Source organism: Acinonyx jubatus, chromosome C1, assembly GCF_027475565.1.
Source record: "Acinonyx jubatus isolate Ajub_Pintada_27869175 chromosome C1, VMU_Ajub_asm_v1.0, whole genome shotgun sequence".
Lineage (NCBI taxonomy): Eukaryota > Metazoa > Chordata > Mammalia > Carnivora > Felidae > Acinonyx > Acinonyx jubatus.
Window position 1 is genome coordinate 84,117,759 of NC_069381.1, and position 24,224 is coordinate 84,141,982.

The 24,224-nt window shown below is 39.0% G+C and overlaps 2 protein-coding genes across 5 annotated transcripts in view; one reads left to right on the plus strand and one right to left on the minus strand.

Annotated features, from left to right (window-relative positions):
• Positions 1-12,263, plus strand: part of MFSD14A (major facilitator superfamily domain containing 14A) — a 44,625-nt gene extending 32,362 nt beyond the window's left edge. For all 3 annotated transcript variants that reach the window (XM_027058500.2, XM_053214508.1, XM_053214509.1), the window contains 5 exons: positions 696-767; positions 7,147-7,259; positions 8,378-8,475; positions 9,852-10,015; positions 11,054-12,263. In XM_027058500.2, the coding sequence (XP_026914301.1) occupies positions 696-767; positions 7,147-7,259; positions 8,378-8,475; positions 9,852-10,015; positions 11,054-11,260 (654 nt within the window). In that variant the 3' untranslated portion in view covers positions 11,261-12,263. The remainder of the gene's footprint in view (positions 1-695; positions 768-7,146; positions 7,260-8,377; positions 8,476-9,851; positions 10,016-11,053) is intronic.
• A 383-nt stretch (positions 12,264-12,646) lies between these two features.
• SASS6 (SAS-6 centriolar assembly protein) overlaps positions 12,647-24,224 on the minus strand; it is a 56,955-nt gene continuing 45,377 nt past the window's right edge. The window contains exons 15-17 of one of the 2 annotated variants that reach the window (XM_015073835.3): positions 17,255-17,352; positions 14,736-14,830; positions 12,647-14,636 (exon numbers count right to left, since the gene is read on the minus strand). In XM_015073835.3, coding sequence (XP_014929321.1) covers positions 14,530-14,636; positions 14,736-14,830; positions 17,255-17,352 — 300 coding nt within the window. In that variant the 3' untranslated portion in view covers positions 12,647-14,529. The remainder of the gene's footprint in view (positions 14,637-14,735; positions 14,831-17,254; positions 17,353-24,224) is intronic. The other variant, XM_027058498.2, reaches the window with a different exon arrangement.

Sequence of the window (24,224 nt, forward strand, 5' to 3'; positions counted from 1 at the left end):
TTAATCTTGAGAGCACTATAATAGAAGGGACTGTTTAAATGAGTCCTATTTTGTAAATAATGGCTCACTAGAACTCCTCCTGTGTAGTGTGGTTTATGATCCTTATGCATATCTCTTAAGACTTTTGGTTTATGCAGAAAGATATGATTATCCTGTCGATGTATGTGGCTTGAGTTTATGTGTTGCTTATAGACATGATGGGAAGCTTGAAATCCATTCACTTACTCCAGTCTCTTTGTGATTTAGAGCATGGATTAGCAAAGCAGCTAGCCATAATGAGAGTGTTAGTTTTTGCTCCTTAACACTAATCTTACCAAGCATGGTCAAGCCTTTTTTAAGACCTGTAAAAAGCACAAAACAGCACGATATTTATTTGTAAAACGGACTCAGAGTGCTTGATAGCTGTCTCCAATTTATTAAATCTAAGTCTAGATCAAGGGACTTAGATTTACCTAATCTAAATTAAGTAGTTTTTGTTTTTAGTATGTTAACAGTTAGGATTGGGTTCTCAGTGAAAGCCAGATTCTTCCTCTGAAGAATTCTTTGGTTATAAATGAGTTGTATTTTCTTTTTCTGATGTTAATGTTCAAGTAGTTTGGTGCCCATTTGATGTTAATGTACAAATAGTTGCATTAGTATGGTGTTTCTTGTGCTTTTTTTACTAATTAATGTTGCTTTTTCTGGAAACCTTCTAGATAATGAAGTTTTCACCAGAAAGTGTTGCAGCATTTATAGCAGTCCTTGGCATTCTTTCCATTATTGCACAGGTGAGTTTCTTTTTAGAGTGATGAGATAGTTACTCCTGGTTGACCATCCACATGGGCCTTATGTGATACTCAGGTGACACTTTCTTCATGGAGTCACCAGTGTCAGGAATCTGAGATTTGTAGGTTCAGAAACTCCTGTTTTGTTAAGTGTAGTTAGTCTTGATCAGATTTTGGGGACTGACACATATATTAATCAACATATGTCTAAACCAGAAAAATAGTTTGATTTACACTGCTTACCTGCATAAAGTCAAATATTTTCTTTTAATTTTTTTTTTTGATGTTTATTTTTGAGGGAGAGAGAAAGAGTGCAGGCGGGGGGGGCGGGGGGCAGAGAGAGAGGGAGACACAGAATCTGAAGCAGGCTCCAGGCTCTGAGCTGTCAGCACAGAGCCCAACGTGGGGCTTGAACTCTTGAGCCGTGAGATCATGGCCTGAGCCTACATCAGACACCCAACCGATTGAGCCACTCAGGTGCCCCAAAGTAGAATATTTTATGTTAGTCCTTAAATATTTATTGCATACCTACCATGTGTTGCACACCGGGGATATACCAGTGAACTTAATTAAATCCCTGCCGTTGTAGAGTTTGCATTCTTGTGGGATAAGAGAGAAAACTAATAAATATGTCGATGTAAACATATCAGGTGTAATGAAAACTATAAAGAAAAATGGTACTGGGGATCTAGAGATTGACTGGGGGCTGGGTGTTAATTTTACTTGGAAGGGTTGGGAAGGCCCTGCTGACACAAGGTGACATTTGAGCAGAAACACAAAAGAATGGAGAACAAGCCATGAGAATATCTGGAAGAAGAGGATTCTAAGCAGCAGGAACAGAAATAAAACTCTCAGGACAGACTGTACCTGGCATGTGTAAGAAACAGCCAGGAGCCAAGTACGGCTCTCACACAGTGAGCAAAGGAGAGACCTTTAAGAAATGGAATCTGAAAGGTGGAGAGGGAGCAGATCATCTGGGGCCTCACAGGTTGTCCTAAGATGTGACAGGAAGATAGGAAGCCATTAGAGGGTTTTGAGCAGAGGAATGGCACGAGCTATTTGTCTTGGAAACCCAGTTGGTAGCCAGTGGTTGTCTGATGAATAAGATACTAATCAGCTCAGGAATTTGGATCTCCTTAGGAGATGTTTCACCTTTGCCTCGAAACTGTGTCTGTTCCATAATCAAGTACTGTGCTCCAGTGGCCAGAATTTTCTGTCAGTCCTTCTTTCTGTGAAAAAGCCCCAAACATTTCTTCCTATTTGGCTTTGTTTTTTCTAGACTCTGAGATGATCTAACATTCTCTCCCACCTTAAATCCAGTCTTCTAGATTACAGCTTTGTTTTATTCTGTTCTCAAAATGAAAGGCAGAGTCCATTTAATAGGATTCTAGTATGTTTCACCATCTCTTAGGTGTAGGATTCCTTCTGCAGATCTCATCATTTATGAATTTTTTGGTAGGTCTAGTGATAAACGTCAAATTTAAATTTAAATTCTGTAATATCCCCAAGACCCACACATGTGTACACATGGCAGTATTAGTACTATTTCTAATTTCCATTTTATCTTGAAGCTCCTTGATCAGAAGTAATGTTGCATTCCATCCTGGCTATCAGAAAAGTGCACTTGAGCTTTGGAGGAAAATATATTGTCACCTGTATGCATAAATAGCTTTTGAAAAAACACCCCTCTGAAGCATAACACCAAGGAAACTGTACAAATAGAGTAGAGCTTGATGAATTCTCAAATGTTAAACCAATCTTTAATCCTGGGATAAATCTTACCTGCTCATGATGTCTTATCTTTTTCTTACATTGGTGAGATTAATATTTTGTTGAAGATTTAGATGAAGAGAACTAGCTAACATTTACTCTGACACTTAAGAGATTTATAGCTATAAAGTGTTAGGAAGTTTCATTTCATATGTAACTGGTCATGGAAGCTGCAGGTGTCTAATAAATTCAGGCAGTAACCCTGCGGAACGCTTGAGTGATGTGAGGGTGCTTCAGAGGAAATTTTCCCTCTAGTCAGTAGATGGCACCTGGCACAAAGGACACAAGGTGGAAAACAGTCTCTAAGAGCTGAGAATCCAGAGGGGCAGACATGTGAATACAGGAGGCACGTGGTTGGGTTTGTATTTAGAGCACTCATAGTGCCTTGAGTCTGGGAAGAAATGAGGCACCGTCCATCCAGCGTTGATGGTACAGCAGACATTATGTACGCGACCCACAAGGAATATGGTACTTAAATGACCATTTAGCTTTCGAGGCCTACATAGAAATACAATTTTTGAGATGAATTTTCACATTTAAAAATAAAGTCAGAAAATCAGTTGGACTTCAAAAACAGGTGAGAGGAAGTATGTGGCATACATAGAAATACTGATAATTACATTGCTGTGTCATTATATGAACTAAAATATTAAGTATAATATATAACCCCAAAGGTAGAAGAATTATCTTGCATTCTCATTTATGTCAAGTATACATTGAGAATAACTCATTTACTGTTGAACTCTGAAGCCAGTGGAAGATCTGTGTCTTTGAGCCTCCTCTGTAGCAGCACAGAGCTTACAGCTTCCCCTTTGTTCTGTTGTACTGCTTGCCCCTGTGCTTTTGCTCCTGCTGGCCTTTCTGCCTCCCATTCTTCTGCCCTAAGTATCCCTTCTCTGAGCTCCCACATTAACTAGGGCATATCTATCACCATATAGAATACACTAGCTTTTACCTGTTTATTTCTGATTATTTTTGCCTTGGTACCAAGATTGTGAGTCTCTATAGTAGCAGAGCTCCGAGTAGACTGTGAGGTTAGGAGTATATCACATTCATCTTGGTTTTTGTAGCACCCTGTGCTGTGCCTGCACCCAAGTAAGTGCTAAATTAGAGGACATTGGTTTTTTTCATGGTGTTTTAAAAACTTTATTTTTATTTATTTTTATTTTTTAATTTACTTCTGAGAAAGAGTGCAAGCAGGAGAGGGGCAGAGAGAGAGGGAGAATCTCAAGCAGGTTCTGCACTGTCAGCACAGAGCCCGACATGGGTTTGAACTCATGAACCATGAGATCATGACCTAAGCCAAAATCAAGAGTTGGACGCTTAACCGACTGAGCCACCCAGGTGCCCTGGTGTTTTAAAAACTTTAAAGGAGCACTTGGCTGGCTGAGTTAGTAGAGCATGCAACTCTTGATTTCAGGGTTGTGGGTTTGAGCCATATGTTGAGTATACAGATTACTAAAGAAAATAAAGTATTTTAAAAATAAATAAATACAAACTTTAAAAATTAGTAGGAAACATTTCAAAATTAGGAGGTTAGAGGTGCCTAGGTGGCTCAGTTGGTTAAGTGTCTGACTTTGGCTCAGGTCCTGATATTGTGGTTCGTGAGTTTAAGCCCCATACCCACATCAGGCTCTCTGCTGTCAGCACAGAGCCTGCCTCGGATCCTCTGTCTCCTCCTCTCTCTACCCCTCCACCACTTGCTCGCTCTCTCTCAAAAATAAACATTAAAATAATGAAAGAGTGAAAATTGGGAGGTTATGTGAAAATATGGGTATGTAGCTTCTCCCCCAAAACAATAAGGTCTGTAAACATGGACAGACCCACTTCCCATTGGGAGCCAAACAGTTGCTGTCTATCCCCTTTGGGGCCTTTAGGCCTTATCACTTCTTTGGCGCAAGGAGGCGGGAGTTCATAATGCTTGCACTAATTAAATGTTTACGTGAGTGCTCTCATCTAGTCCTCTATATGCTGGTGACTCCCACATTTCTACCTCCACCCCAGCCTCTGAGTTCCTGCTTGACACATCTGCTGGGTATCTCAAACCGGACATAACCAGAACTAAAATCTGGATTCCTTCCCCTTCGTGCTGCTCATCTCATTTACAGGCATGACCACGCTCCTGGTTGTCAGGGCCACAAACCTTGGTGTCATTCTTGTTGATGCTTGTCATTCTTTCTCCTTACCACACATCCAGTCCATCAGATGGTATCTCCTGTTACCTCTATCTCCAAAATACATTCTGAATTGAAGCTTTTCTCATCATCTCCATTACTAGTGGCCATTACTCACCATCTCCATTACTAGTCTCTCAGCTTCCATAATTGTCTCCCTACAGTTTATTCACTTGGCAAAGAAATTCTTGTGAAGTTTTAATCCTCTTTTTTGCTTAAAATTTAATTTCCATTGCAACCAGAATAACCCTAGACTCGAAGTGACCTCATTTTGCCCCATTCTCCATGTTGTTGAATACACTCCAGTTCAGGGCCTTTGCACTTGCTGTCCCTGCTTAGAGCGCTCTGTTCTCTGAGATATTCACATAACCACCCCCTCCTCTACCTCCTTATTCAGCTGTCACCTGAGAAGGTCCTTCCCTGTCCATCATGGTTAAAGTAGCCCCTCTGTCACACAATTCCCATTTTATTTTTTTCACAGCAGCTACAACCTGGAATTCTCTTGTTAAACAGTGTGCCTATGTCCATCTTCTCTCCAAGACAAGGTATTCTGTTTGCTGACCAGTGCTGTGACCTATTCTCTGACCCTTGGGTCAGTGCCCTTAGACCTAGAATAGCAATGGGATATAGTAGGAACTTGGCAAATATTTGGTAAACTGACCCAAACTCGTGTCAGTTAACTGTTAGCTAGCTGTGTACATCTTGGTTAAGTCATAAGTTATTTAACCTTTGGGACAAAATGAGTTCTACTAAATGAAGGGACACCAAATAATTTTTCTTGTCTAGCACACTAAGCAATTTATTCCATCATTGAGAATATTGTGATGTATCTAAAAATCACACATACTTCCCATCAACACTAAGAACTTACAATAGGTGCTAGGGATACAAAGATTCAGATATTTAAGGAGAGTTCCTGCCCTGGGGGAGAAAATCCATGTTCCCAGTTAGAGTGTCCTATAAACGGGAAGTTTTTCTTTGCTAACTGCTTACTCTGGGTGAGTTCCCTTTTGTGATTGTGGTTGTTGAAGAATGTAATCCAGTAAGGTTCTGTGCCTTATGAAACCTGGTGGTATACTCACTTGATTTAAGGGAAAATCTGAGAGAAAAAAGCTAGGAGTCTTAATTGTTCAAGAATCTTAACAAGAATCTTCATTAGCGGGGCATCTGGGTGGCTCAGTCGGTTAAGAATCTTCATTAGCTTTCCACTGGCTTATCTGTAATTAAATCTGAGTAAACTCTTAAATGGTTGTATCCATTTAAAGAATTTGAAACTTCTGTTTGATAATTGTACATTTAAAATGTCACCAGTGGGGTGCCTGGGTGGCCCAGTCGGTTAAGTGTCTGGCTTCGGCTCAGGTCATGATCTCACCATTCTGGAGTTTGAGCCCTGCATCGGGCTCTGTGCTCACAGCTCAGAGCCTGGAGCCTGCTTCGGATTCTGCGTCTCCCTCTCTTTCTCTCTCTGCCCTTCCCCCATGCATGCTGTCTCTCTCTTGAGAATGAATAAACGTTAAAAAAAAAATTTTTTTTTAATGTCAGCCAGTTATCCACTAGTGATTTCCTGAATTATTTTCACTTTTTCCTGTATGGACTTACTAGCTATTTTAGGTAGTATATTTAATACTTTCATTAAAATAGCAAAAAATATTTTCTAATGTCCCCAGATCATTGCTAAATTTGTTAGCTTTGAAAGAAAATAAAACCCATCCACTCATAATACTTATTAAATGCTTACTGTGTGCTAAGCACTTTATGTAAATATCATTTCATCTAACCCACATGACAGAGTTTTGAAGTAGGTAATATTCTTGCCATTTTGGAAGACACTGTTTGAGAGTGAGGTAACTTCCCCAGGGTCATACAGGGAGAGCCAAGATTATGATCCAGGCAGTTTTTCCAAAGGCGCTGTTTCTTAAACTGTACTTTTCCCATATGATACTTGTTACGTCTGTTTACTGTTTGCCAAGCATCATGGTGTCAGCAATAATTTGGATGAAGGATGTAGGGTAATTGTTGTACTGTTTTATTTGTATTTAGTCAGAACAATAAGCATTTTGGATTAACTTGGACTTGTAAAAACTTTTAAAGCTATTATGTAACAGGATCTCCAAATCATTAGTTTGAACTTTTTGATGCTACCGCTTAAAATTTCTGATTTAGGTGGTCGGTAGAAATGTACTCAAGAGAAAGCTCACTTTGCTGTTTCCAGTTGTCTTTTTCCCTGAATCTGGATCTGTGTCAGCAGAGGAACCTTTCATCTGCTGTCTGTGACCTGGAATAATGGTCTCAAGATATATTCAGGGCAATTGTTGAAAAGCCAAAATGTGAAAAAAAGTGGTAATCTTAGATTACAGATTGAAGGAAGTCACCAGTTTTTTGTTTTTAAGCTCTTTTCTGGTATAAACCGTTCTATTCTGGTTTTTGTTCTTTTCTAGACCATAGTCTTGAGTTTACTTATGCGGTCAATCGGAAATAAGAACACCATTTTATTGGGTCTTGGATTTCAAATATTACAGCTGGCATGGTATGGCTTTGGTTCCGAACCTTGGTAGGTATATCTTAATTTTTTTAATTTTGCTGTTTTTTTATTTTTCCAGCTTTATTGAGGTTATAATTGACAGACTTTTTGTTTGTATTTGCTTCTCATCTAAGGCTTAGTATTAGACTTTAATCTGTCTTCTGTGCTTTTTTATTTTCCTGTCTAATGTATATAATACAGATTTCTCACTTGGGTATTTGTATATTTGAGACTGGCTTGAGGATAGAAAGGTGTGACATTCTTTTGTATCTATGGGACAGGTTAAAATGGGACATTTTAAAATGAGATTTAGTTTTTCAGTCTCTACTGGACATTTAATCTGTATCTTCATTAGGAAAAAACATAACCTCAAAGCAGCAAAGCTCTGAAAGCTAGCGTTACTTGCCTTTTTTGTTCTTCTGGTTAGAAGAGAAGTATTGTGTAACACCAGTGGTCATTACTGATGACAATGACACACTGGAAGTTAACTGAGAAAAGCCCAATTGTTTTGGTCCCGGCTTCATGCCAGAGAAAAGTCTCTCTGCTTCTCTTGCCAGTCTGCACTGCAGAGCGAGGGGAAGAGCGACGTTGAGGTCAGGCTGCCTGCGCACACCTCTGTGTTCACAATCACGGGACCGAAGTCCCCACTTTCCACTGATGTTTCATTCACCTGAACGTATCATCTCTTTGGATTTGGATAGGAGTCAGCATCAAGAGCGTGTTGATGCATGTTTTGTTTTCCAGGCTAGTTTTTACAAAGAGGTGCTCACAATTTAAATTATCAAAAACATTTCACGTATCAAGCCCAGAACATCCAAGGCTTAGATCAGATCTGTATCCTCACACTGAATCACAAGCCTGTGGGAACACTGCCTGAAGAGTTACTGGCTTGGGAAACGTAATGATGTTGCGTTAGGTGTATTACCCACTATGCTCAGAGTGCCCCCATCCCCACCCAGTGCTCCAGACCTCGAAGTAACTTGCCCAGAGTCACACAGGAAGGAAGGAAGGAAGGAAGGAATAGAGCAAGTACAGTTCTCCTTTTCCCTGCACCACAGCCATTTTGCAGCAAGTTACTTGGATTTTTGTGTATTTTTACTGACAGGCACAGTGGAGAATTTATTTTTGTTTGGCTGCTTTGGTTACAGGATGATGTGGGCTGCTGGGGCAGTAGCAGCCATGTCTAGCATTACCTTTCCAGCTGTCAGTGCCCTTGTGTCACGAACCGCTGATGCTGATCAACAAGGTGAGCTGATAAGAACGCATGATGATAATTATTTAAAAGTTCAGAATATTCTAATGCTATGTTCTGTCTCCTTCCTAAGTACAGAATCATAAATGGATCTTTAGGATAAAGAATTTAAAATTGCTTTCACTGTTAAGAGGAAAAGCAGAGTCCAGGGAACTGTCTTTAGGTGGATACACAACTATGTCTCTCTCTCTCAATGTGTGGTCCTGTCTGTTCTCTCGCAAGAAGATCGAGTGATCTAGGTCGGCCACCGCATATTCACTATTGAGTGTTTACTCTGATGGATGGGCTGGACACCTTGGGTTTAAATAACCCTTTTATTTAAATCTTATGTTTCAGTTAAAGACATAGACAACATTGTCTTTTGTGGTAGGAACATTTGCCTCTTGAAACGCTAAAAGATAAATAATTCTTTGAAAAGGGTATGTTTCCTCTAGTTATAAGGGAAAAAAGGGGTGTTACAAGAGTGGCAATGATCACTTGGTTGCTAAATGAGAAAGGAAAGGCCTGTGGCTAAAGCATAGTGCATTTTACATTTGGGAGAAGATCCCAGAGAAAAAAAACTAAACTCTTAAGAAAAATTTTTTTTGGGGGGGCGCCTGGGTGGCTCAGTCGGTTAAGTGGCCGACTTTGGCTCAGGTCATGATCTCGCAGTCCGTGAGTTCGAGCCCCACGTCGGGCTCTGTGCTGACAGCTCAGAGCCTGGAGCCTGTTTCAGATTGTGTCTCCCTCTCTCTGACCCTCCCCCGTTCATGCTCTCTCTCTGTCTCAAAAACAAATAAACGTTAAAAAAAAAAATTAAAAAAACAATTTTTTTTTTAAGTTTATTTATTTTGAGAGAGAGAACAAGCAGGGGAGGGGCAAAGAGAGAGGGACAGAGGATCTGAAGCAGGCTCTTTGCCAACACAAGACAGTCCAGTGTGGGGCTCGAACTCACAAACTGAGATCCTGACCTGAGCCAAAGTCAGATGCTTAACTGACAGCCACCTGCCAGGCACCCCAACCCAAACTCTATAAAAAGGGTCTATATTTGATGCAATGGGGCCTTAAATAGCTGCTTGGGACAGTTTTTAACAATTATGCTTGTGAACTAATGCCTTATTTTTAGCCGGCGATGTTTCAAAGGGAAATAAAGTGCTTTTGCCCACTTATTTAAACTAGGCCTGTGTATGGGTTGGGTATACCTTGACTTCATATTTGCTGCTTACGCTTTGTAGAGCTGATGGCCTCTAAGTACTTTTTAATGTCATCGTAGTAAATTGCTAGTGTCACAAAGAAAGCTTTGGTTTTAGATTGACTTACTGTTTATATGGGTTCTAAGGTAGGAAAAAAAAAGTAAGCAGAGCATTACATAATTTGTGTAAACGATTTAGGTGTTGTTCAAGGAATGATAACAGGAATTCGAGGACTGTGCAATGGTCTGGGACCAGCTCTTTATGGATTCATTTTCTACATATTCCATGTGGAACTTAAAGAACTGCCAATGACAGGAACAGACTTGGGAACAAACACAAGCCCACAGCACCACTTTGAACAGGTAATTCCTCATTCACATGGTGAAAATATAGTTCATTTGGCTGGATTACAAGATAAATGGGTTTTGGTCACTAAAGTTTTTACGTGAGATTATTTTAGATCTACGACACTTAAAAACCAAAGCCTAAAAGGACTGTGTTCTCCTGTCTACCCCTTTTTGAAATTGGACATAACTTTTCCTTCGAGAATTGTTTTAAACATTCTGGTTTGTCCTATTACACATAACGGCATAGATTAACAACCGTTCACCTGTAGTACAATTTGTGTCTCATCTGGGACTTTTGTACTGCGGGAGTTCCCTATATTAAGCCTGCCTTCTGTACGAAAAGTCAGTTAGGTGCTGATAAACGTCTTTTGTTCACTTGTTTGCTGTACTTTCCCCCCATACAACTGAAAATGTGAACGGCAAACACGATCATTTTAGCCAATACAAACAGCCCATCAGTTTCCTTGCTTGTTCAGCAGAGTTCCACACTGATCTAACCAGCTAAGACTACTTTTAAATGAAAATGTTTGTTTGTGGGCTATCCACAGGTTAAACTGGCAGTGCAAGTTTTTGCTAAGAATGAATGTAATTTGGACTAAAAGGTCTGATTCTTAATGGTAACGGCATTAGCTGTATTTTCTTCACCTTTAGTTACTAGAGAATATATTTACCTTTTAAAGAAAATAGTCATGGATTCTGTTACTGTAGCTCATAGTGTATAATAAATTTTATTACTCTTGAGATCTTGAACAGATTAAGCGAAGGCTCATAGAACGTGTTCCGATTTTGTGATGACAGTATATTTTTGCATAGGCTGTTTTTAAAACAATCTTTTGGCTGTTTCTTGGGATCAGTTGTTATCCTCAGGATATTATAGTGAGCGTGTCCCTTTTCTTCTAAAAAGCAAATGCATGTTCTAACCATGGCTTTAATGGAGAAAGAGAGGTGGTCTTGGCTTATAATTCATGGCAGTCTGTTACTGCAAAAAGATAAGCAGTTCTTAAGAGCAGAGATGCTCTGTACAAAAATCCTAATTCTCTTTTCCTTCCTCAGAATTCGATCATCCCTGGCCCCCCCTTCCTCTTTGGAGCCTGTTCCGTACTGCTGGCTCTGCTTGTTGCCTTGTTTATTCCAGAACATACCAATTTAAGCTTGCGGTCCAGCAGCTGGAGAAAGCACTGTGGTGGTCACAGCCATCCCCATAGTACACAAGCGCCAGGAGAGGCCAAAGAACCTTTACTCCAGGACACGAACGTGTGATGACTGAAATCAGGAAGACTTTTCTACCACACCCAGGTCTTAGTTTTCACCTGTAGTTCTGGATGTACATTCCATTTCCATCTCAATGTACTTTAAGATTGTCTTAAGAAATGTATCTGCATGAACTCGTGGGAACTAAAGAAAGAACCAGAACCGGACAGTTTTCCAAAGATGTTACAATTTCTTTTGAAAAGAAACCTTTTGTTTATTAGCACCAATTTCTTGCCACTAAGCTTTTTTGTTTTATTATACATCCTTTAATTAAAAACTATATACATACCTTCTTAGATACTAGCAACGTCTCTGCTACCATTTCCTTCAGGTGTTGAGCTTTAACTCTATGCTGACTCACAGTGAGACAGAGTAGGTAGTACGGTTATGGACCTGTTAGTTTTAACATTGTAAAATCTTGGGTCAAATAATTCAAAGCCTTAATGCAGATGCACTAAAGTAAAGAAATGGTAAATGAACTGTTTGCATTTAAAAAAAAAGAAAAAAACTTAAGAAAACTGTACTAAATCTGAATCATGTTTTAAGCTTGTTTGTAGTAATTTTATTTTAAAAACATTCACCACTGTTTTTGAAATGAGAAAGTATCAGCCATTTAGAATTTAAATTGGGGTAGAGTCTGTAAATCTAAACACTGGCTCGAATTTGTTTCCCCAGCTACTTCTACCACTATTCTTTTAATGTTTGCATAATCATAAGAACCTCAACACTTGAATACATAATCTAAAATTATATAGTAAAGCTGGTAGCCTTGAAAATGTCAATGTGATATCTGTATGTAGATAAATATATATAGTGGCCTTTCAGGACTGTCACAGTAACACTTTATTTACAGAGCTAATGTTTGTCCTAAATTTTCAGGACCCTAGAAGAGAGCTTTATACAATTCCTGATGTGAATTTCTCTAAAGTGTATATTTTTGTGTCCAGTTATATTATTTAAAAAAGTGTTACTTTGTAAAAATTGTACATAAAGTATTGTATAGTTTACACTGTTTTCATCTTGTGTGTGGTTATTGCGCAATGCTTTTTAAACTTGGAACATTCACTATGGTTAAATAAGGTCTTAAACGAAATGTAAATATTCTGTTAATAAAATTAAATATTTTAATGATTTTTTTTTAAAAGAAAAGTCTTGATCTGTGATTCCCTAGAAGGTCTGTTTGGGCTTTATTTGTTACCATCACCGTTTTTACAGTAACAAATCAAAGCTTTACACCTTTTCCCTTTCAATCCCTTTTTTCTCCCGTACTACAAAATACTCTTGTAGGAGGACAAAAATGAAACCCTGGTCCATAAATTAAATGCAAGTAAATTCTAAGCATAGTAGGTAGTTGCAGATGAGTCCGGTTTATGTTTTCATATACTTTTACATGTCTCACTCCATAAATACTTTATTAACAAAGCTCACAGTTTACAGAAATACGTTCATTGCAACCTGGTGATTATTAACACATGTACAACTGTACACTGCAAAACAATTTCAAATAAAAAAGAACTACTTGTAGATAATAAATCCCATCCAAACACTGTCACGTTTTATACATATCACATAATATTTACAGGAAAGATTACCACCAAGAGGTTACTTTCCAGATGATTAGAAGTGCTCTGAAGTTAGTGTAACCAAGTATTCTTACTAATATTAATATAGTACATTTAAATGACAAAAATCCAACCCCATAATGGTTACTAAATGTTTTAGAATAAATCCCCTAGTTAAGATTGCTTGCAACTGCCAGCAACGTTTCACGGTATCATAGGACTCAATATCGTGGCTTCAGAAAAATACTAGCAAAGATTCTGTCTTACCGTGAACCCAATGATACTGGTATGCCATTAATGTCTTCAATGTCTCTTTCTTCATCTGTGTGCTGAGGGAGGTCCTTCAAAATAGTTTTTATTTTTTTTTTAATTTTTTAATGTTTATTTTTATTGTGAAAGAGAGAGACTGAGGGGGTGGCAGGGCAGAGAGAGAAGGAGACACAGAATCTGAAGCAGGCTCCAGGCTCTGAGCTGTCAGCACAGAGGCCGACGCACAGGGTTCAAACTCAGGAGCCTTGAGATATGACCTGAGCCAAAATCAGATGCTCAACCAAGCCACCCAGGCGCCCCTCTTCAAAACAGTTTTTTAAATATCACACAAGTATTAGCAATCTTTGCAAACAAAAACTGATTTATAGGTTTCATAAGAGAATGCTGCTCTGTACTGGGTGGTGGTCAGCAAGAAAACAAATTGGGGACCCTCTGATACTGGGTGAATTTTTTTTTACCTAATTTTTTCAAAGTAATTCTTACTTGAAACACTTGGTTACAGGGAAAACAGCTGTTAACTTCTAACAGTTATTCAATTTGCCTACTTTATTAAGCAAACGTTAAAATGAACCCATTGATATAAAAAAACAAATACAATGAATATTCATGATGCTCTTCCAGTATTTTTTATAGTACTAATTTTTAAAATATTCTAATACAGATGTAACTGCAAAACAAACTCATGAAATTCAAAAAAGAGAAAAAAATAGATGTGTCAAGACTTCCAGAAAACATTAAAATCCTATAAACTTTGCAGTTCAAATGATTAAAAGCACTTTCTGCCTAATCTGGTTATGTAAATATGCTGTCCAAATTATTTTTATAATTTATCAAAATAAGTAGACTTGTTTAATAGCTAATTTAAAGAGGTTGCAAGGAAAATATTTATTTGCTATGAAGGATTTATTTTCATTCATTTAAGGTAATTTTAGGACTTTCCCTTTACTATAAACATCAATAATATAGGTTATCTTTGGAGATAATCATTTTCCCTCATAATTCTCAGGTGTCAAAACTTTTATTTTACCAATGAAAATAAAATGAATTATTAACATTCTTTGGTGTCATATTCTGTCTGAGCAGGTTTTCATTTACCCAGATACTCAATAGAACTAGAATGTCCCTTAAAAGGACCAACTCTTTCCTTGGAACTTCTGAGAATTTCTAAGGATTCGTTTAATAAAATTCATACTATTCTATAAAACACCGTGTTCACACACTACAAAGTGTCATTTACTCAGAATCCTCACTCAGAATCCCCCATGGGCTCCTCTAGCTTGCCATAAAAGACAGCGGTCCTTTAAAAAGGATCCAAACGATCTAATACGTTAAGCTCAAGTAACCTTGGAAACTTGCTTGGCCTAGGATTTGATCTATGCTGTTCATATATTTTTAAACCCTGTGAATTTCTAAAATTTCAATAAAAAGTAAAAGGTCACACTAGCATCAACTGTTCGCTAACTGCCCAGGGAAATAGGCTGACGGTGCAGAAGGGAGCACAGGGGGCTTTGAAGATGTCTGTACTGCTCCGAAAGTGCCATCTTTCTGATGGTCTGCAAATGAGGACAGAAAAACATTATTTGTATTCACCAAGTCTTTATATACTACAGTGAATCCACAATGTACAAGCCATTTCAACAATGTCTTCTCACCTGGATTACTGAACAGATTTTGGCTGAGTCCGCGTAAAGGAATGCTATCTTCCCTTTTCTTCAGATATTTGGATTCCAGCCCTAAATTTACACCACTTGAAAGGAAAATAGTATTTATTTTTACAAAGTCTTGTTTTCACCTTAATAGTTAATTCTGAAGGTTTGTCTAATCTCTCTCTCTCTCTATATATACATATACTATATGTAAAATAATTGAAGTTATATTTATAGCTTTTTTCTTCAGTGTTTTTTTTAATTTCTTTTTAATGTTTGTTTATTTTTGAGATAGAGACAGAACGTGAGCAGGGAAGGGCAAAGAGAGAAGGAGCTGCAGAACTCTAAGCAGGATCTAGGCTCTGAGCTATTAGCACAGAGCCCGAAGCGGGGCTCAAACTCACGAACTGTGAGATCATGACCTGAGTCAAACGACTGAGTTTAACTGACTGAGCACCCAGGCACCCCTCTTCAGTGCTTTTTTAAGCAAACAATTTATCCACAAGCCAAAATACCCTTCTTCCCAATAAACTAAGTAGCACTAATAAGTCAAAGAGCTAAGATAAAGAATGTAGGCTAGTAGGGCATGGGTGGCTCAGTCGATTTGAGCATCTGACTTCAGCTCAAGTCATGATCTCGTGGTTTGTGGGTTCGAGCCCTACGTCAGGCTCTGTGCTGACAGCTAGGAGCCTGGAGCCTGCTTCAAATTCTTTGTCTCCCTCTCTCTCTGTCCCTTCCCCACTCACTCTCTCTCAAAAATAAACATTAAAAAAAAATTCTTTTTAAGAATGTAGGCCAAATGAAAGTCTAGTACTATGAAATTGTAAAACAGCAGCACTTAAGTGATGATACATGATGAAAACACATGTTTATGCTTCAAGAATACCCTTATTATTTAACAACTTCTATTTCATCTTGTATTTAATGAGTAACATTTTTCCTTTGCCAAAAGCTCTTCAAAATTTTAATACTTCAGTTGTCACTAATAAGCACTATTAAAATTAATACACAATAATGAATTCTAGTCAGATAAATACAAGTATCAACTGCGAAAAAACAGGGAGGGGCATTTATGTAGTCATATATTACCCTTTTCTACTACCATAGTCCTACTTTCTAAATCCATCCAGTGTTAAGTTTCTCTAGTAGTTCCTTATAACAAGAAATTAAAGGCACTTGTAAAACAATGACATTACATTCTTAAAATTAAATGGTCTTTTTCCAATTTTCAGAGAAGAATTAAGTAGGTGAACAGGTATTTCCTTCAATTTTAACTTTTAACCTTTGATACCCACTGCCACTTTTTCCTAGCTGACAATGAATAAAGGAAAACAAAACTAAAAGAGATAACAGTCAAAATAGCTGACCAGTCCTATTTTATGGACACACGATTATGTTTGATTTTGTACCACAAATATGATCATCATATTTTCTGCAAGTAAAACTGCTGTTGGGTGTATGAGAGTTAACTGTATCAACACGAAGTTCTACCATTAATACGATTTGCAGGTGCTCCACCTCCTGAACAAGTGTGAGATTATATAAAAATTTCAGGACTTCAAAGAATTCTGACTTTTTTTTAAAAAGAGGCTCACCAACTACCATAATACTCGCATTGGTGCCAATTTTAGAAGCCAATGAATAAGAGCCAGCTCATGGCAGGCCTTAAAGTGATTAAATTTTAACTAAGAAGAGTTAATAAGAAAAAAATGTTACAAACATGAAGAATACCCAGAAACAAGTTTTCATGCGTTACAAACTTCACTATGTAAAACCTGTGTCAGGTCTAAAAAATAGGAAGGAATTTCTGAGTAGGCAAAACAGAAGTCACAAATTAAAGCTTATTTTGTTAGGTATGGGACAATCTCACAAGCCTTGTTATTCTCAGCAAAGAATTCTAGCAGTTTGAAAGAGCTGGCGTCTCAGAGCACTTTACACTAGCAGCATTAATTCAGAAAAATGGAGAGCTTTCCAGAGGCAAACACAGCCATACAGGAAAACAAAAAAAAAAACCACCAAGTAAGAGGAATTAGAAAGATTTCTAATCTACTTGCCCAAAAGCATATGAAAGGGAGATCTTCAGTTATGTAGGAAAGTTTCTTAAAAAATAAAATTTTACTGTATGTTTAACTGTATCTTACAGTTTAAAAAAATTATGGAAAATCTTTTTTTAATGTTTATTTATTTTGAGAGAGAGAGAGAGAGAGAGAGAGAGAATGAATGAATATATCCCAAGCAGGCTCCATGCTGTCAGCATAGAGCCAAACACAGGGCCTGATCCCATGAACGGTGAGACCATGACCTGAGTCAAAATCAAGAGTCAGATGCTTAACCAACTGAGCCACCAAGGCGCCCAGGGAAATCTATTTCTTACAAAGAAAAGTGACTCTAGCTTCAATCCCACTCATCAGTAACTTAAAATGTCACAGATAAATAAGTGGGCATCAAAGCTTTCAAACACTGATAAAAATTATTTAGGATGACTTTCAAAAGTGCAAACATTAAATTTTATGACAAGTACTTACTTTTCCTTATCAGTTGAGCAAGGCATACTAATAGCTGTTCCTGTTTGAACATCTCCTAGTGACGTATTTGGTTTTGTAAACTGCAAGTTAAACTGAACCTGTGAAGAGGGAAAACACCTCATGTAACTGAGTTAGTGAGAACGGAGGCAGTTCCATATAGAGATGGATGGTTAAAACTTCTTTCTCATGTATCTAGAACATAGAAGAACAGTTTCAACAAGTTATTTTATAACACAAGAACATTTTCCTGAAGAGATTTAACAACAACAAAAATCCTATTTCTCCTTGCCAAAAATATTCCTGTGATAGAAGCAAGATGAACAGTGCAACGTGATCTCTTAACAATTATTTTGAAACAAAAACAAACACTAATGCAGCCAATCCTTGTACAACATGGGTTTGAACTGTAGGGGCTATTTATACAGACTTTGGTCAATAAATACAGTACACCAGTAGAATGCAGTACCATCTGTCTCCTCATCCCCGCCCAGTTAGCAAAGCTGGATCCTGAAGTAACACCCTACTCCTTATCCACTTGACTCCCTAGTTTCTGCTTACAGGAAATGCTGGCAAGCAATAAGCTGCTAGTTCCCTGGGGATTTTAGCTCACCACCTCAGAGAACATCCACCATGGTGGACGGCACCCCTGCCTGCTGTCTGCTCTTCACTGCAGGCTCCCTCCTTGTTGTTCTGGGGTTTCCCCAGACCCTCCAGTGGTGTGGTATCTTTCGTTCTGTGATCCTTGCCCAACTACAACCAGTAACTGGCCCTGCCACTTCAGCAAGAATCTCTCTCCAGAGCCGGTTCCTTTACTGCCTCTCAGCTCAGGCCTCAGTGAACTAACCATGCACACAGGGAGTGGAATGAGGAGTGCCAAAAGCAGGGGAGAGTCCAGCCTACCTGTATGCTTCCTCTACATTCTCTTTGTTTGTAATCATTTGGCAACTTCTTATGTTTCAATCACAATATAAAATACATTCATGGGAAAGACAGGGGGAAAATATATATATATTTTTTTCACACACACATACATATATATATGAAATACAGTAGTTAAATTTGAGAGAAGTCAAAAGTTATACATGATTTTTTGACAATGCAGGGGTCAATGCCTTCTAACCCCAGCACTTAAATAAGTATCAGGGCACCTGGGTGGCTCAGTTGGTTGAGCATCCAACGCTTTTTTTTTTTAATGTTTATTTTTGAGAGACAGAGAGAGAGAGAGCAAGCAGGGGAGGGGCAGAGAGGGAGACACAGAATCCGAAGCAGGCTCCAGGTTCTGAGCTGTCAGCAGAGAGCCCAACATGAGACTCGAACCCACAAACTGCGAGATCGTGACCTGAGCCGAAATCGAACGCTTAACCAACTGAGCCACCCAGGCACCTGGAGTATCCAACTCTTGATTTCAGCTCACGTCACAATCTCACAGTTTGCGAGTTTGAGCTTACCACCCCCCTGTCAGGCTCTGTGCTGACAGTGCAGAGACTGCTTGGGATCCTTTCTCTGCCCCTCTCCTGCTTACGCTCTCTCTCAAGATAAATAAATATACTCAAAAAAAATTTTTTTTAACTTTTATTTATTTTTTGAGAGAGACAGAGCATGAGCCAGGGAGGGGCAGAGAGAGAGGGAGTCACAGAATCCAAAGCAGACTCCAGGCTCTGAGCTGTCAGCACAGAGCCAGACATGGGGCTTGAACTCATGAACCACGAGATCATGACCTGAGCTGAAGTCAGATGCTTAACCGACTGAGCCACCTAGTCACCCCAAAAATTTTTAAATAAGCAAATGTCATAGTTCTAAAAGTTTTCTCCCTATTTATAACAATGATGCATATTACAGCATGTATTCTGAGAATTCTTCCCTTTTCAAGAATTTTCAAAGTCTGTTATATTTATGGTTTCTAAATGAAAGGCTAGGAATTAGAATTTTAAAACAAAAGTAACCCAAGAATCTATACAAAATCCAAACTAAAATAGATGACTGAGAATGTTTCACACCAGGAATTTATAAATGGGTTCTATATCAGAAAAATGTATACACATAATCAAACTAATAGATGGAAAAAAAATTATGACCACTTGCATACAAAAGGAAAAGGCAGGAGAAAACATAAAATATCTACTTTTGGTAAAAAGTCAATAAAATAGGAATAGATACTAATTTCATAGGTTAAAACTACAAATTAAAAAGGTATATACTACTGTACTATCAAGCTTCAATATTCCAAACATATTAGTTCTCCCTACATTAATCCATGCATTTCACATGACAACCTTAAACACAAAAAGGAGTTTTTAAAGTGAAACAAGTTGACTCTAATATTCCTTATAGAAAAATAAATATGGAGTGCCTGGGTGGCTCAGTCGGTTAAGCATCCAACTTCGGCTCAGGTCATGATCTCTCAGTCCATGAGTTTGAGCCCCACATCAGGTTCTGTGCTGACAGCTCAGAGCCTGGAACTTACTTTAGATACTGTGTCTCCCTCTCTCTCTGCCCCTCCCCCACTTGTAGTCTGTTTCTCTCTCACAAAAATAAACATTGAAAAATTAAAAAAAAAAGAAATATGGGTGAGGAATATTAAAGTATCAGATAGCAATTCATAAGATAATTTTCAGCACCAATCACAAATTAGAAACTGTATAAAATAAAAAGAATGGTCTCAAATACTGAACAGACAATGCACAGGTTGTATGTAACCTTTGAGAGAAATGTAATTCCCCATCAATGACCCAGCTTTCCAACTGGAGGCACACCCTAAATTCAGGTACAGAGGGAAAACATAGATCAACATCAGAATTTAGGGAGTTTGGGGTAAGTGAAAGTTAAAGGGCAGAATTCTGATGAGAAAGAAGCTATAAAGGAAAATCTCTGGAAATCTGCACATGGATCCCTTAGAATTTTTGCTTAGTACTGGCCACATGCATAGGGAAAAATGCCCCAAGACTAAAAAAAAGAAATGGGAGGGGTGCCTAGGTGGCTCAGTCGGTTGAGCATCTGACTTCAGCTCAGATCATGATCTCACACTTCGTGGGTTCGAGCCCACAGTGGGCTCTATGCTGGCAGCTCAGAGCCTGGAGCCTGCTTCGGATTCTGTGTCTCCTTCTCTCTCTGCCCCTGCCCTGCTCGCTCGCGCTCTCTCTCTCTCAAAAATCAATCAACATTAAAAAAGTTAAAAAAAAAAAAAAAAAAGAAATGGGAATTTTCACATGAACAATTTCTAAGGTTCATAATCATGGAGACACATGGTAATCAGTGAAGAGCCACAAAGGATCACAGCTTTGTAGAAGGGCTGAACTATCTCTTGAGTAAAAGCTACTTTAGATGCACCCAAGTAAAGCTAAAGAAAAAAAATGAAAGAAACCTAGAATGCTCCAAAGGGATCAAGGGAACCCACAACTAACTTAAATACCAGCCACTCTTTATTTTATTAAGAAAAAAATTTTTTTAAATATTTATTTTTGAGAGAGAGAGAGACAGGATATGAGCAGGGGAGGGGCAGAGAGACAGGAGACACAGAATCTGAAGCAGGCTTTAGGCTCTGAGCTGTCAGTGCAGAGCCCAATGCAGGGTTCAAACTCATGAACCATGAGATCATGACCTGAGATGAATTTGGAAGTTTAACCAACTGAGCCACCCAGGCAATCCTACCAGCCACTCTTTAAAGGAAGATAACAAAACACATACAGTCAACAATGTAACCACTGACAGTGTTCCACAGTCTATCAAAAATTACTAGAGATGACATTAAGAAAATGTAACACCAAGGAAAGAGTCAATGGAAACAGATCCAGAAATGACAGAAATGATAACAGGACAAGGACAGAGATGTTAGAACAAAGATAACGATCAAAAAGAATTTAATGGAAATTGAAAGTATGAGAAAAATGAAAAATATAAAAAAGAATGAAATGGAACTTGCAGCGATGGCAAATTCAATACCTCAAACACAAATTTCTAACTGGACAGAAATAACAGCATATTAAACACTGCAGGAAAAAAAAAGATAGGTGACTTTAAAACATAGCATTTGACTGTAAAAGCATAAAATAATGAACAGTCTCAACAGAAAAATATGGGATCAACCATGTATAAATGGAATATTGAAAGAAAATAATAGGAAAAAAAGTGAAGAAAAATAATGACCAGAATTTCCAAGTTGTCAACCATAAACCCCTGATACACAGATCCTCAATAAAAGCCCTAAGTGGATAATGATATACATGTACCACACCAAAATATATTATAAATAAGTTGCTGAAAAAAACGAAAAAAAAAGGAAATGTGAAAAACACCCAGAGAAAAAGTCACTTTCTAAAGAGGAAAAGTGCTAAAAAAATGACTACTAATGACTTGCCAGAAACTATTCAATCCAGGCAACACAGGATAACCTCTTCAAAATGCTGAAAGGAAACAGAAACTTGTTGATTTTGATGGCAACGCAGGAAGAGGACAATGTAGAAAGACCCTGAACTCACCTCCTCCAGAGACACACCAAATCTACCTCTTTATAGAGCAATTCCTCCTGAAGATGCTGAAGGCTGAATGAACAACTTGTGCATAACAAATATAGACAGAGAATGGCAAAAGGTGGAGACAGGGAAAGGGAAACACCCAATGTCAACACTGCGAACTACACTGGGGAAGGATAGTACTGAGTAACTGTGAGCTGATTCACCTGCCCTACGCACAGAAAAAAGCCTCAGATTAAAAGAAGAGCTAGAATATAAAAGATCAAGTCCTAGAGGGGCGCCTGGGTGGCGCAGTTGGTTAAGCGTCCGACTTCAGCCAGGTCACGATCTCGCGGTCCGGGAGTTCGAGCCCCGCATCTGGCTCTGGGCTGATGGCTCAGAGCCTGGAGCCTGTTTCCGATTCTGTGTCTCCCTCTCTCTCTGCCCCTCCCCTGTTCATGCTCTGTCTCTCTCTGTCCCAAAAATAAATAAATGTTGAAAAAAAAAAAAAAAAAAGATCAAGTCCTAGAATTCTGCCAAAAGCAAGAGAGCTGCTGTACCCTCTCCGAGCCACAAGGGCTGGTGAGGACTGTTTACATTCCCCCTCCACCTTGATAGCGCAGACGGGGACAGGGTACCTCAGCCAGCCCTGGGCTCCTAGCCCACACCACTTCCAGACACCTTGGGAAACAAGAAAAAAGCTGCAATTTAAAAGAGCAACTAGAATAAAAGATCCAGCCCTAGAATTCTGCCACATGGTGGAGGGAACTATTGGAACTCTCTCTGGGTTGGAGGGGCTGGCAAGTGGCACAGTTTATTTTGCTCAGCCCTGACAGTGTGGATGAGAACACGGTTTGGCCACCCTAGCTGGAAGACTGCTTCAGCGACCCCAGCATGGTGCACACCAGAACACCCCTAATCAGCACTCACTGTACTCCCACCATTTGCCACAGTAACAGGAGGGGCAAAGCACCCCAGAACACTCCAGGCCCTCACCACTTTAGCTGCAGACATCTTGCCAGGGCACCCCTAGTAAAGAATACCTCAGGACCTCCAAACCCACTGCCACATCGTCTCCAGATGACTTATCGGGGTGCCTTCTGTGTAGAGTGACATGGGAAGCCCTGGCCAGTGTCCACTTCAGTTTCAGTTGTCCTGGGAGGATACCCTCTGCATGGAGAGCTCTGGGACCACCCTGGTTCCTGCCTGCTTCAGTTCAGGACCTCCCACCATGGCAGCTGCAGGACAAAGTACCCCATGATGCCCAGCCCACACAAGCCATACCTCCAGCCAGCCAGCCAAGGTCACCAGGTATACACAATCTACACAGGAGATGACCATACACAAGAAGATTCCTTTAAGTTTAGGAGAAATAGCTGTTGCACCAAACTCAGAGAAGTAAACACAGAAAGTCAAGCAAAAGGAGAGAGAAATATGCTCCAAATGAAAAGACCAAGACAAAAGCTCAGAAAAGAACTAAATGAAACAGAAATAACTAATCTATCTGATAAAGATTTTGAAGTAATGGTCAGAAAGATGCTCCCTGGACTGTGGAGAAGAATGGATGAACTCAGAATTCAACAAAGAGAAAATACACAAAAACTAATCAGAACTGTATTAACAACTGAATGTAAAATACAGTAGAAGAATCAACAGCAGATTAGCAAATGCAAAGGAACAAATCAGCAACCTGACAGGGTAATGGAAAGCAGCCAAGATGAACAGCAAAAAACAAAAAGTTTCTTTTAGGTAAACTCTACCCCCAACATGGGGCCTGAACTCATGACCCTAAGATCAAGAGTTGCATGCTCTACCAACTGAGTCAGCCAGGTGTCCAAGATAAAAGACTTTTTAAAAAATGAGGGGGCGACTGGGTGGCTCAGTCGGTTGAGTGCCCGACTTCAGCTCAGGACATGGTCTTGCAGTTCATGAGTTCAAGCCCCGTGTCAGGCTCAGAGCCTGGAGCCTGCTTCAGATTCTGTATCTCTCTCTCTCTCTCCCCCTCCCCTGCTCATGCTCTGCCTCTGTCTCTGAAAAATAAATAAATGTTAAAAAATAAAATAAAATAAAAAATGAGGATAGATTAAGGGATTCCTGGACAACATCAAGAGAGCAAACAGTCGCATCAAAAAGATCCCAGAAGAAGAGAAAGAGAAAAGCGCAGAAATCTTATTTGATAAATAATACCTGAAAATACATAACCTGGGGAAGGAAACAGATATCCAGGTCCAGGAAGCACAGCTCCAAACAAGATGAACCCAAGGAGGTCCATAACGTGACACATAATTAAAATAACAAAGAGTAAAGATACAGAACTTTTTAAATAGGAGAGAAGCAACTGGTTGCTACAAAGGAATCCCATAAAGTTATCGGTTAATTTCTCATCAGAAACGTTGCAAGCCAGAAGGGAGTGGCATGATATATTCAAAGTGCTGACAGGGAGGAAAAAAAAAAAAAGTACACCCAAGAATATTCTACCCAGCAAGGTTAAGAGTGTTTCCCAAACGAAAGTTAAAGGAGTT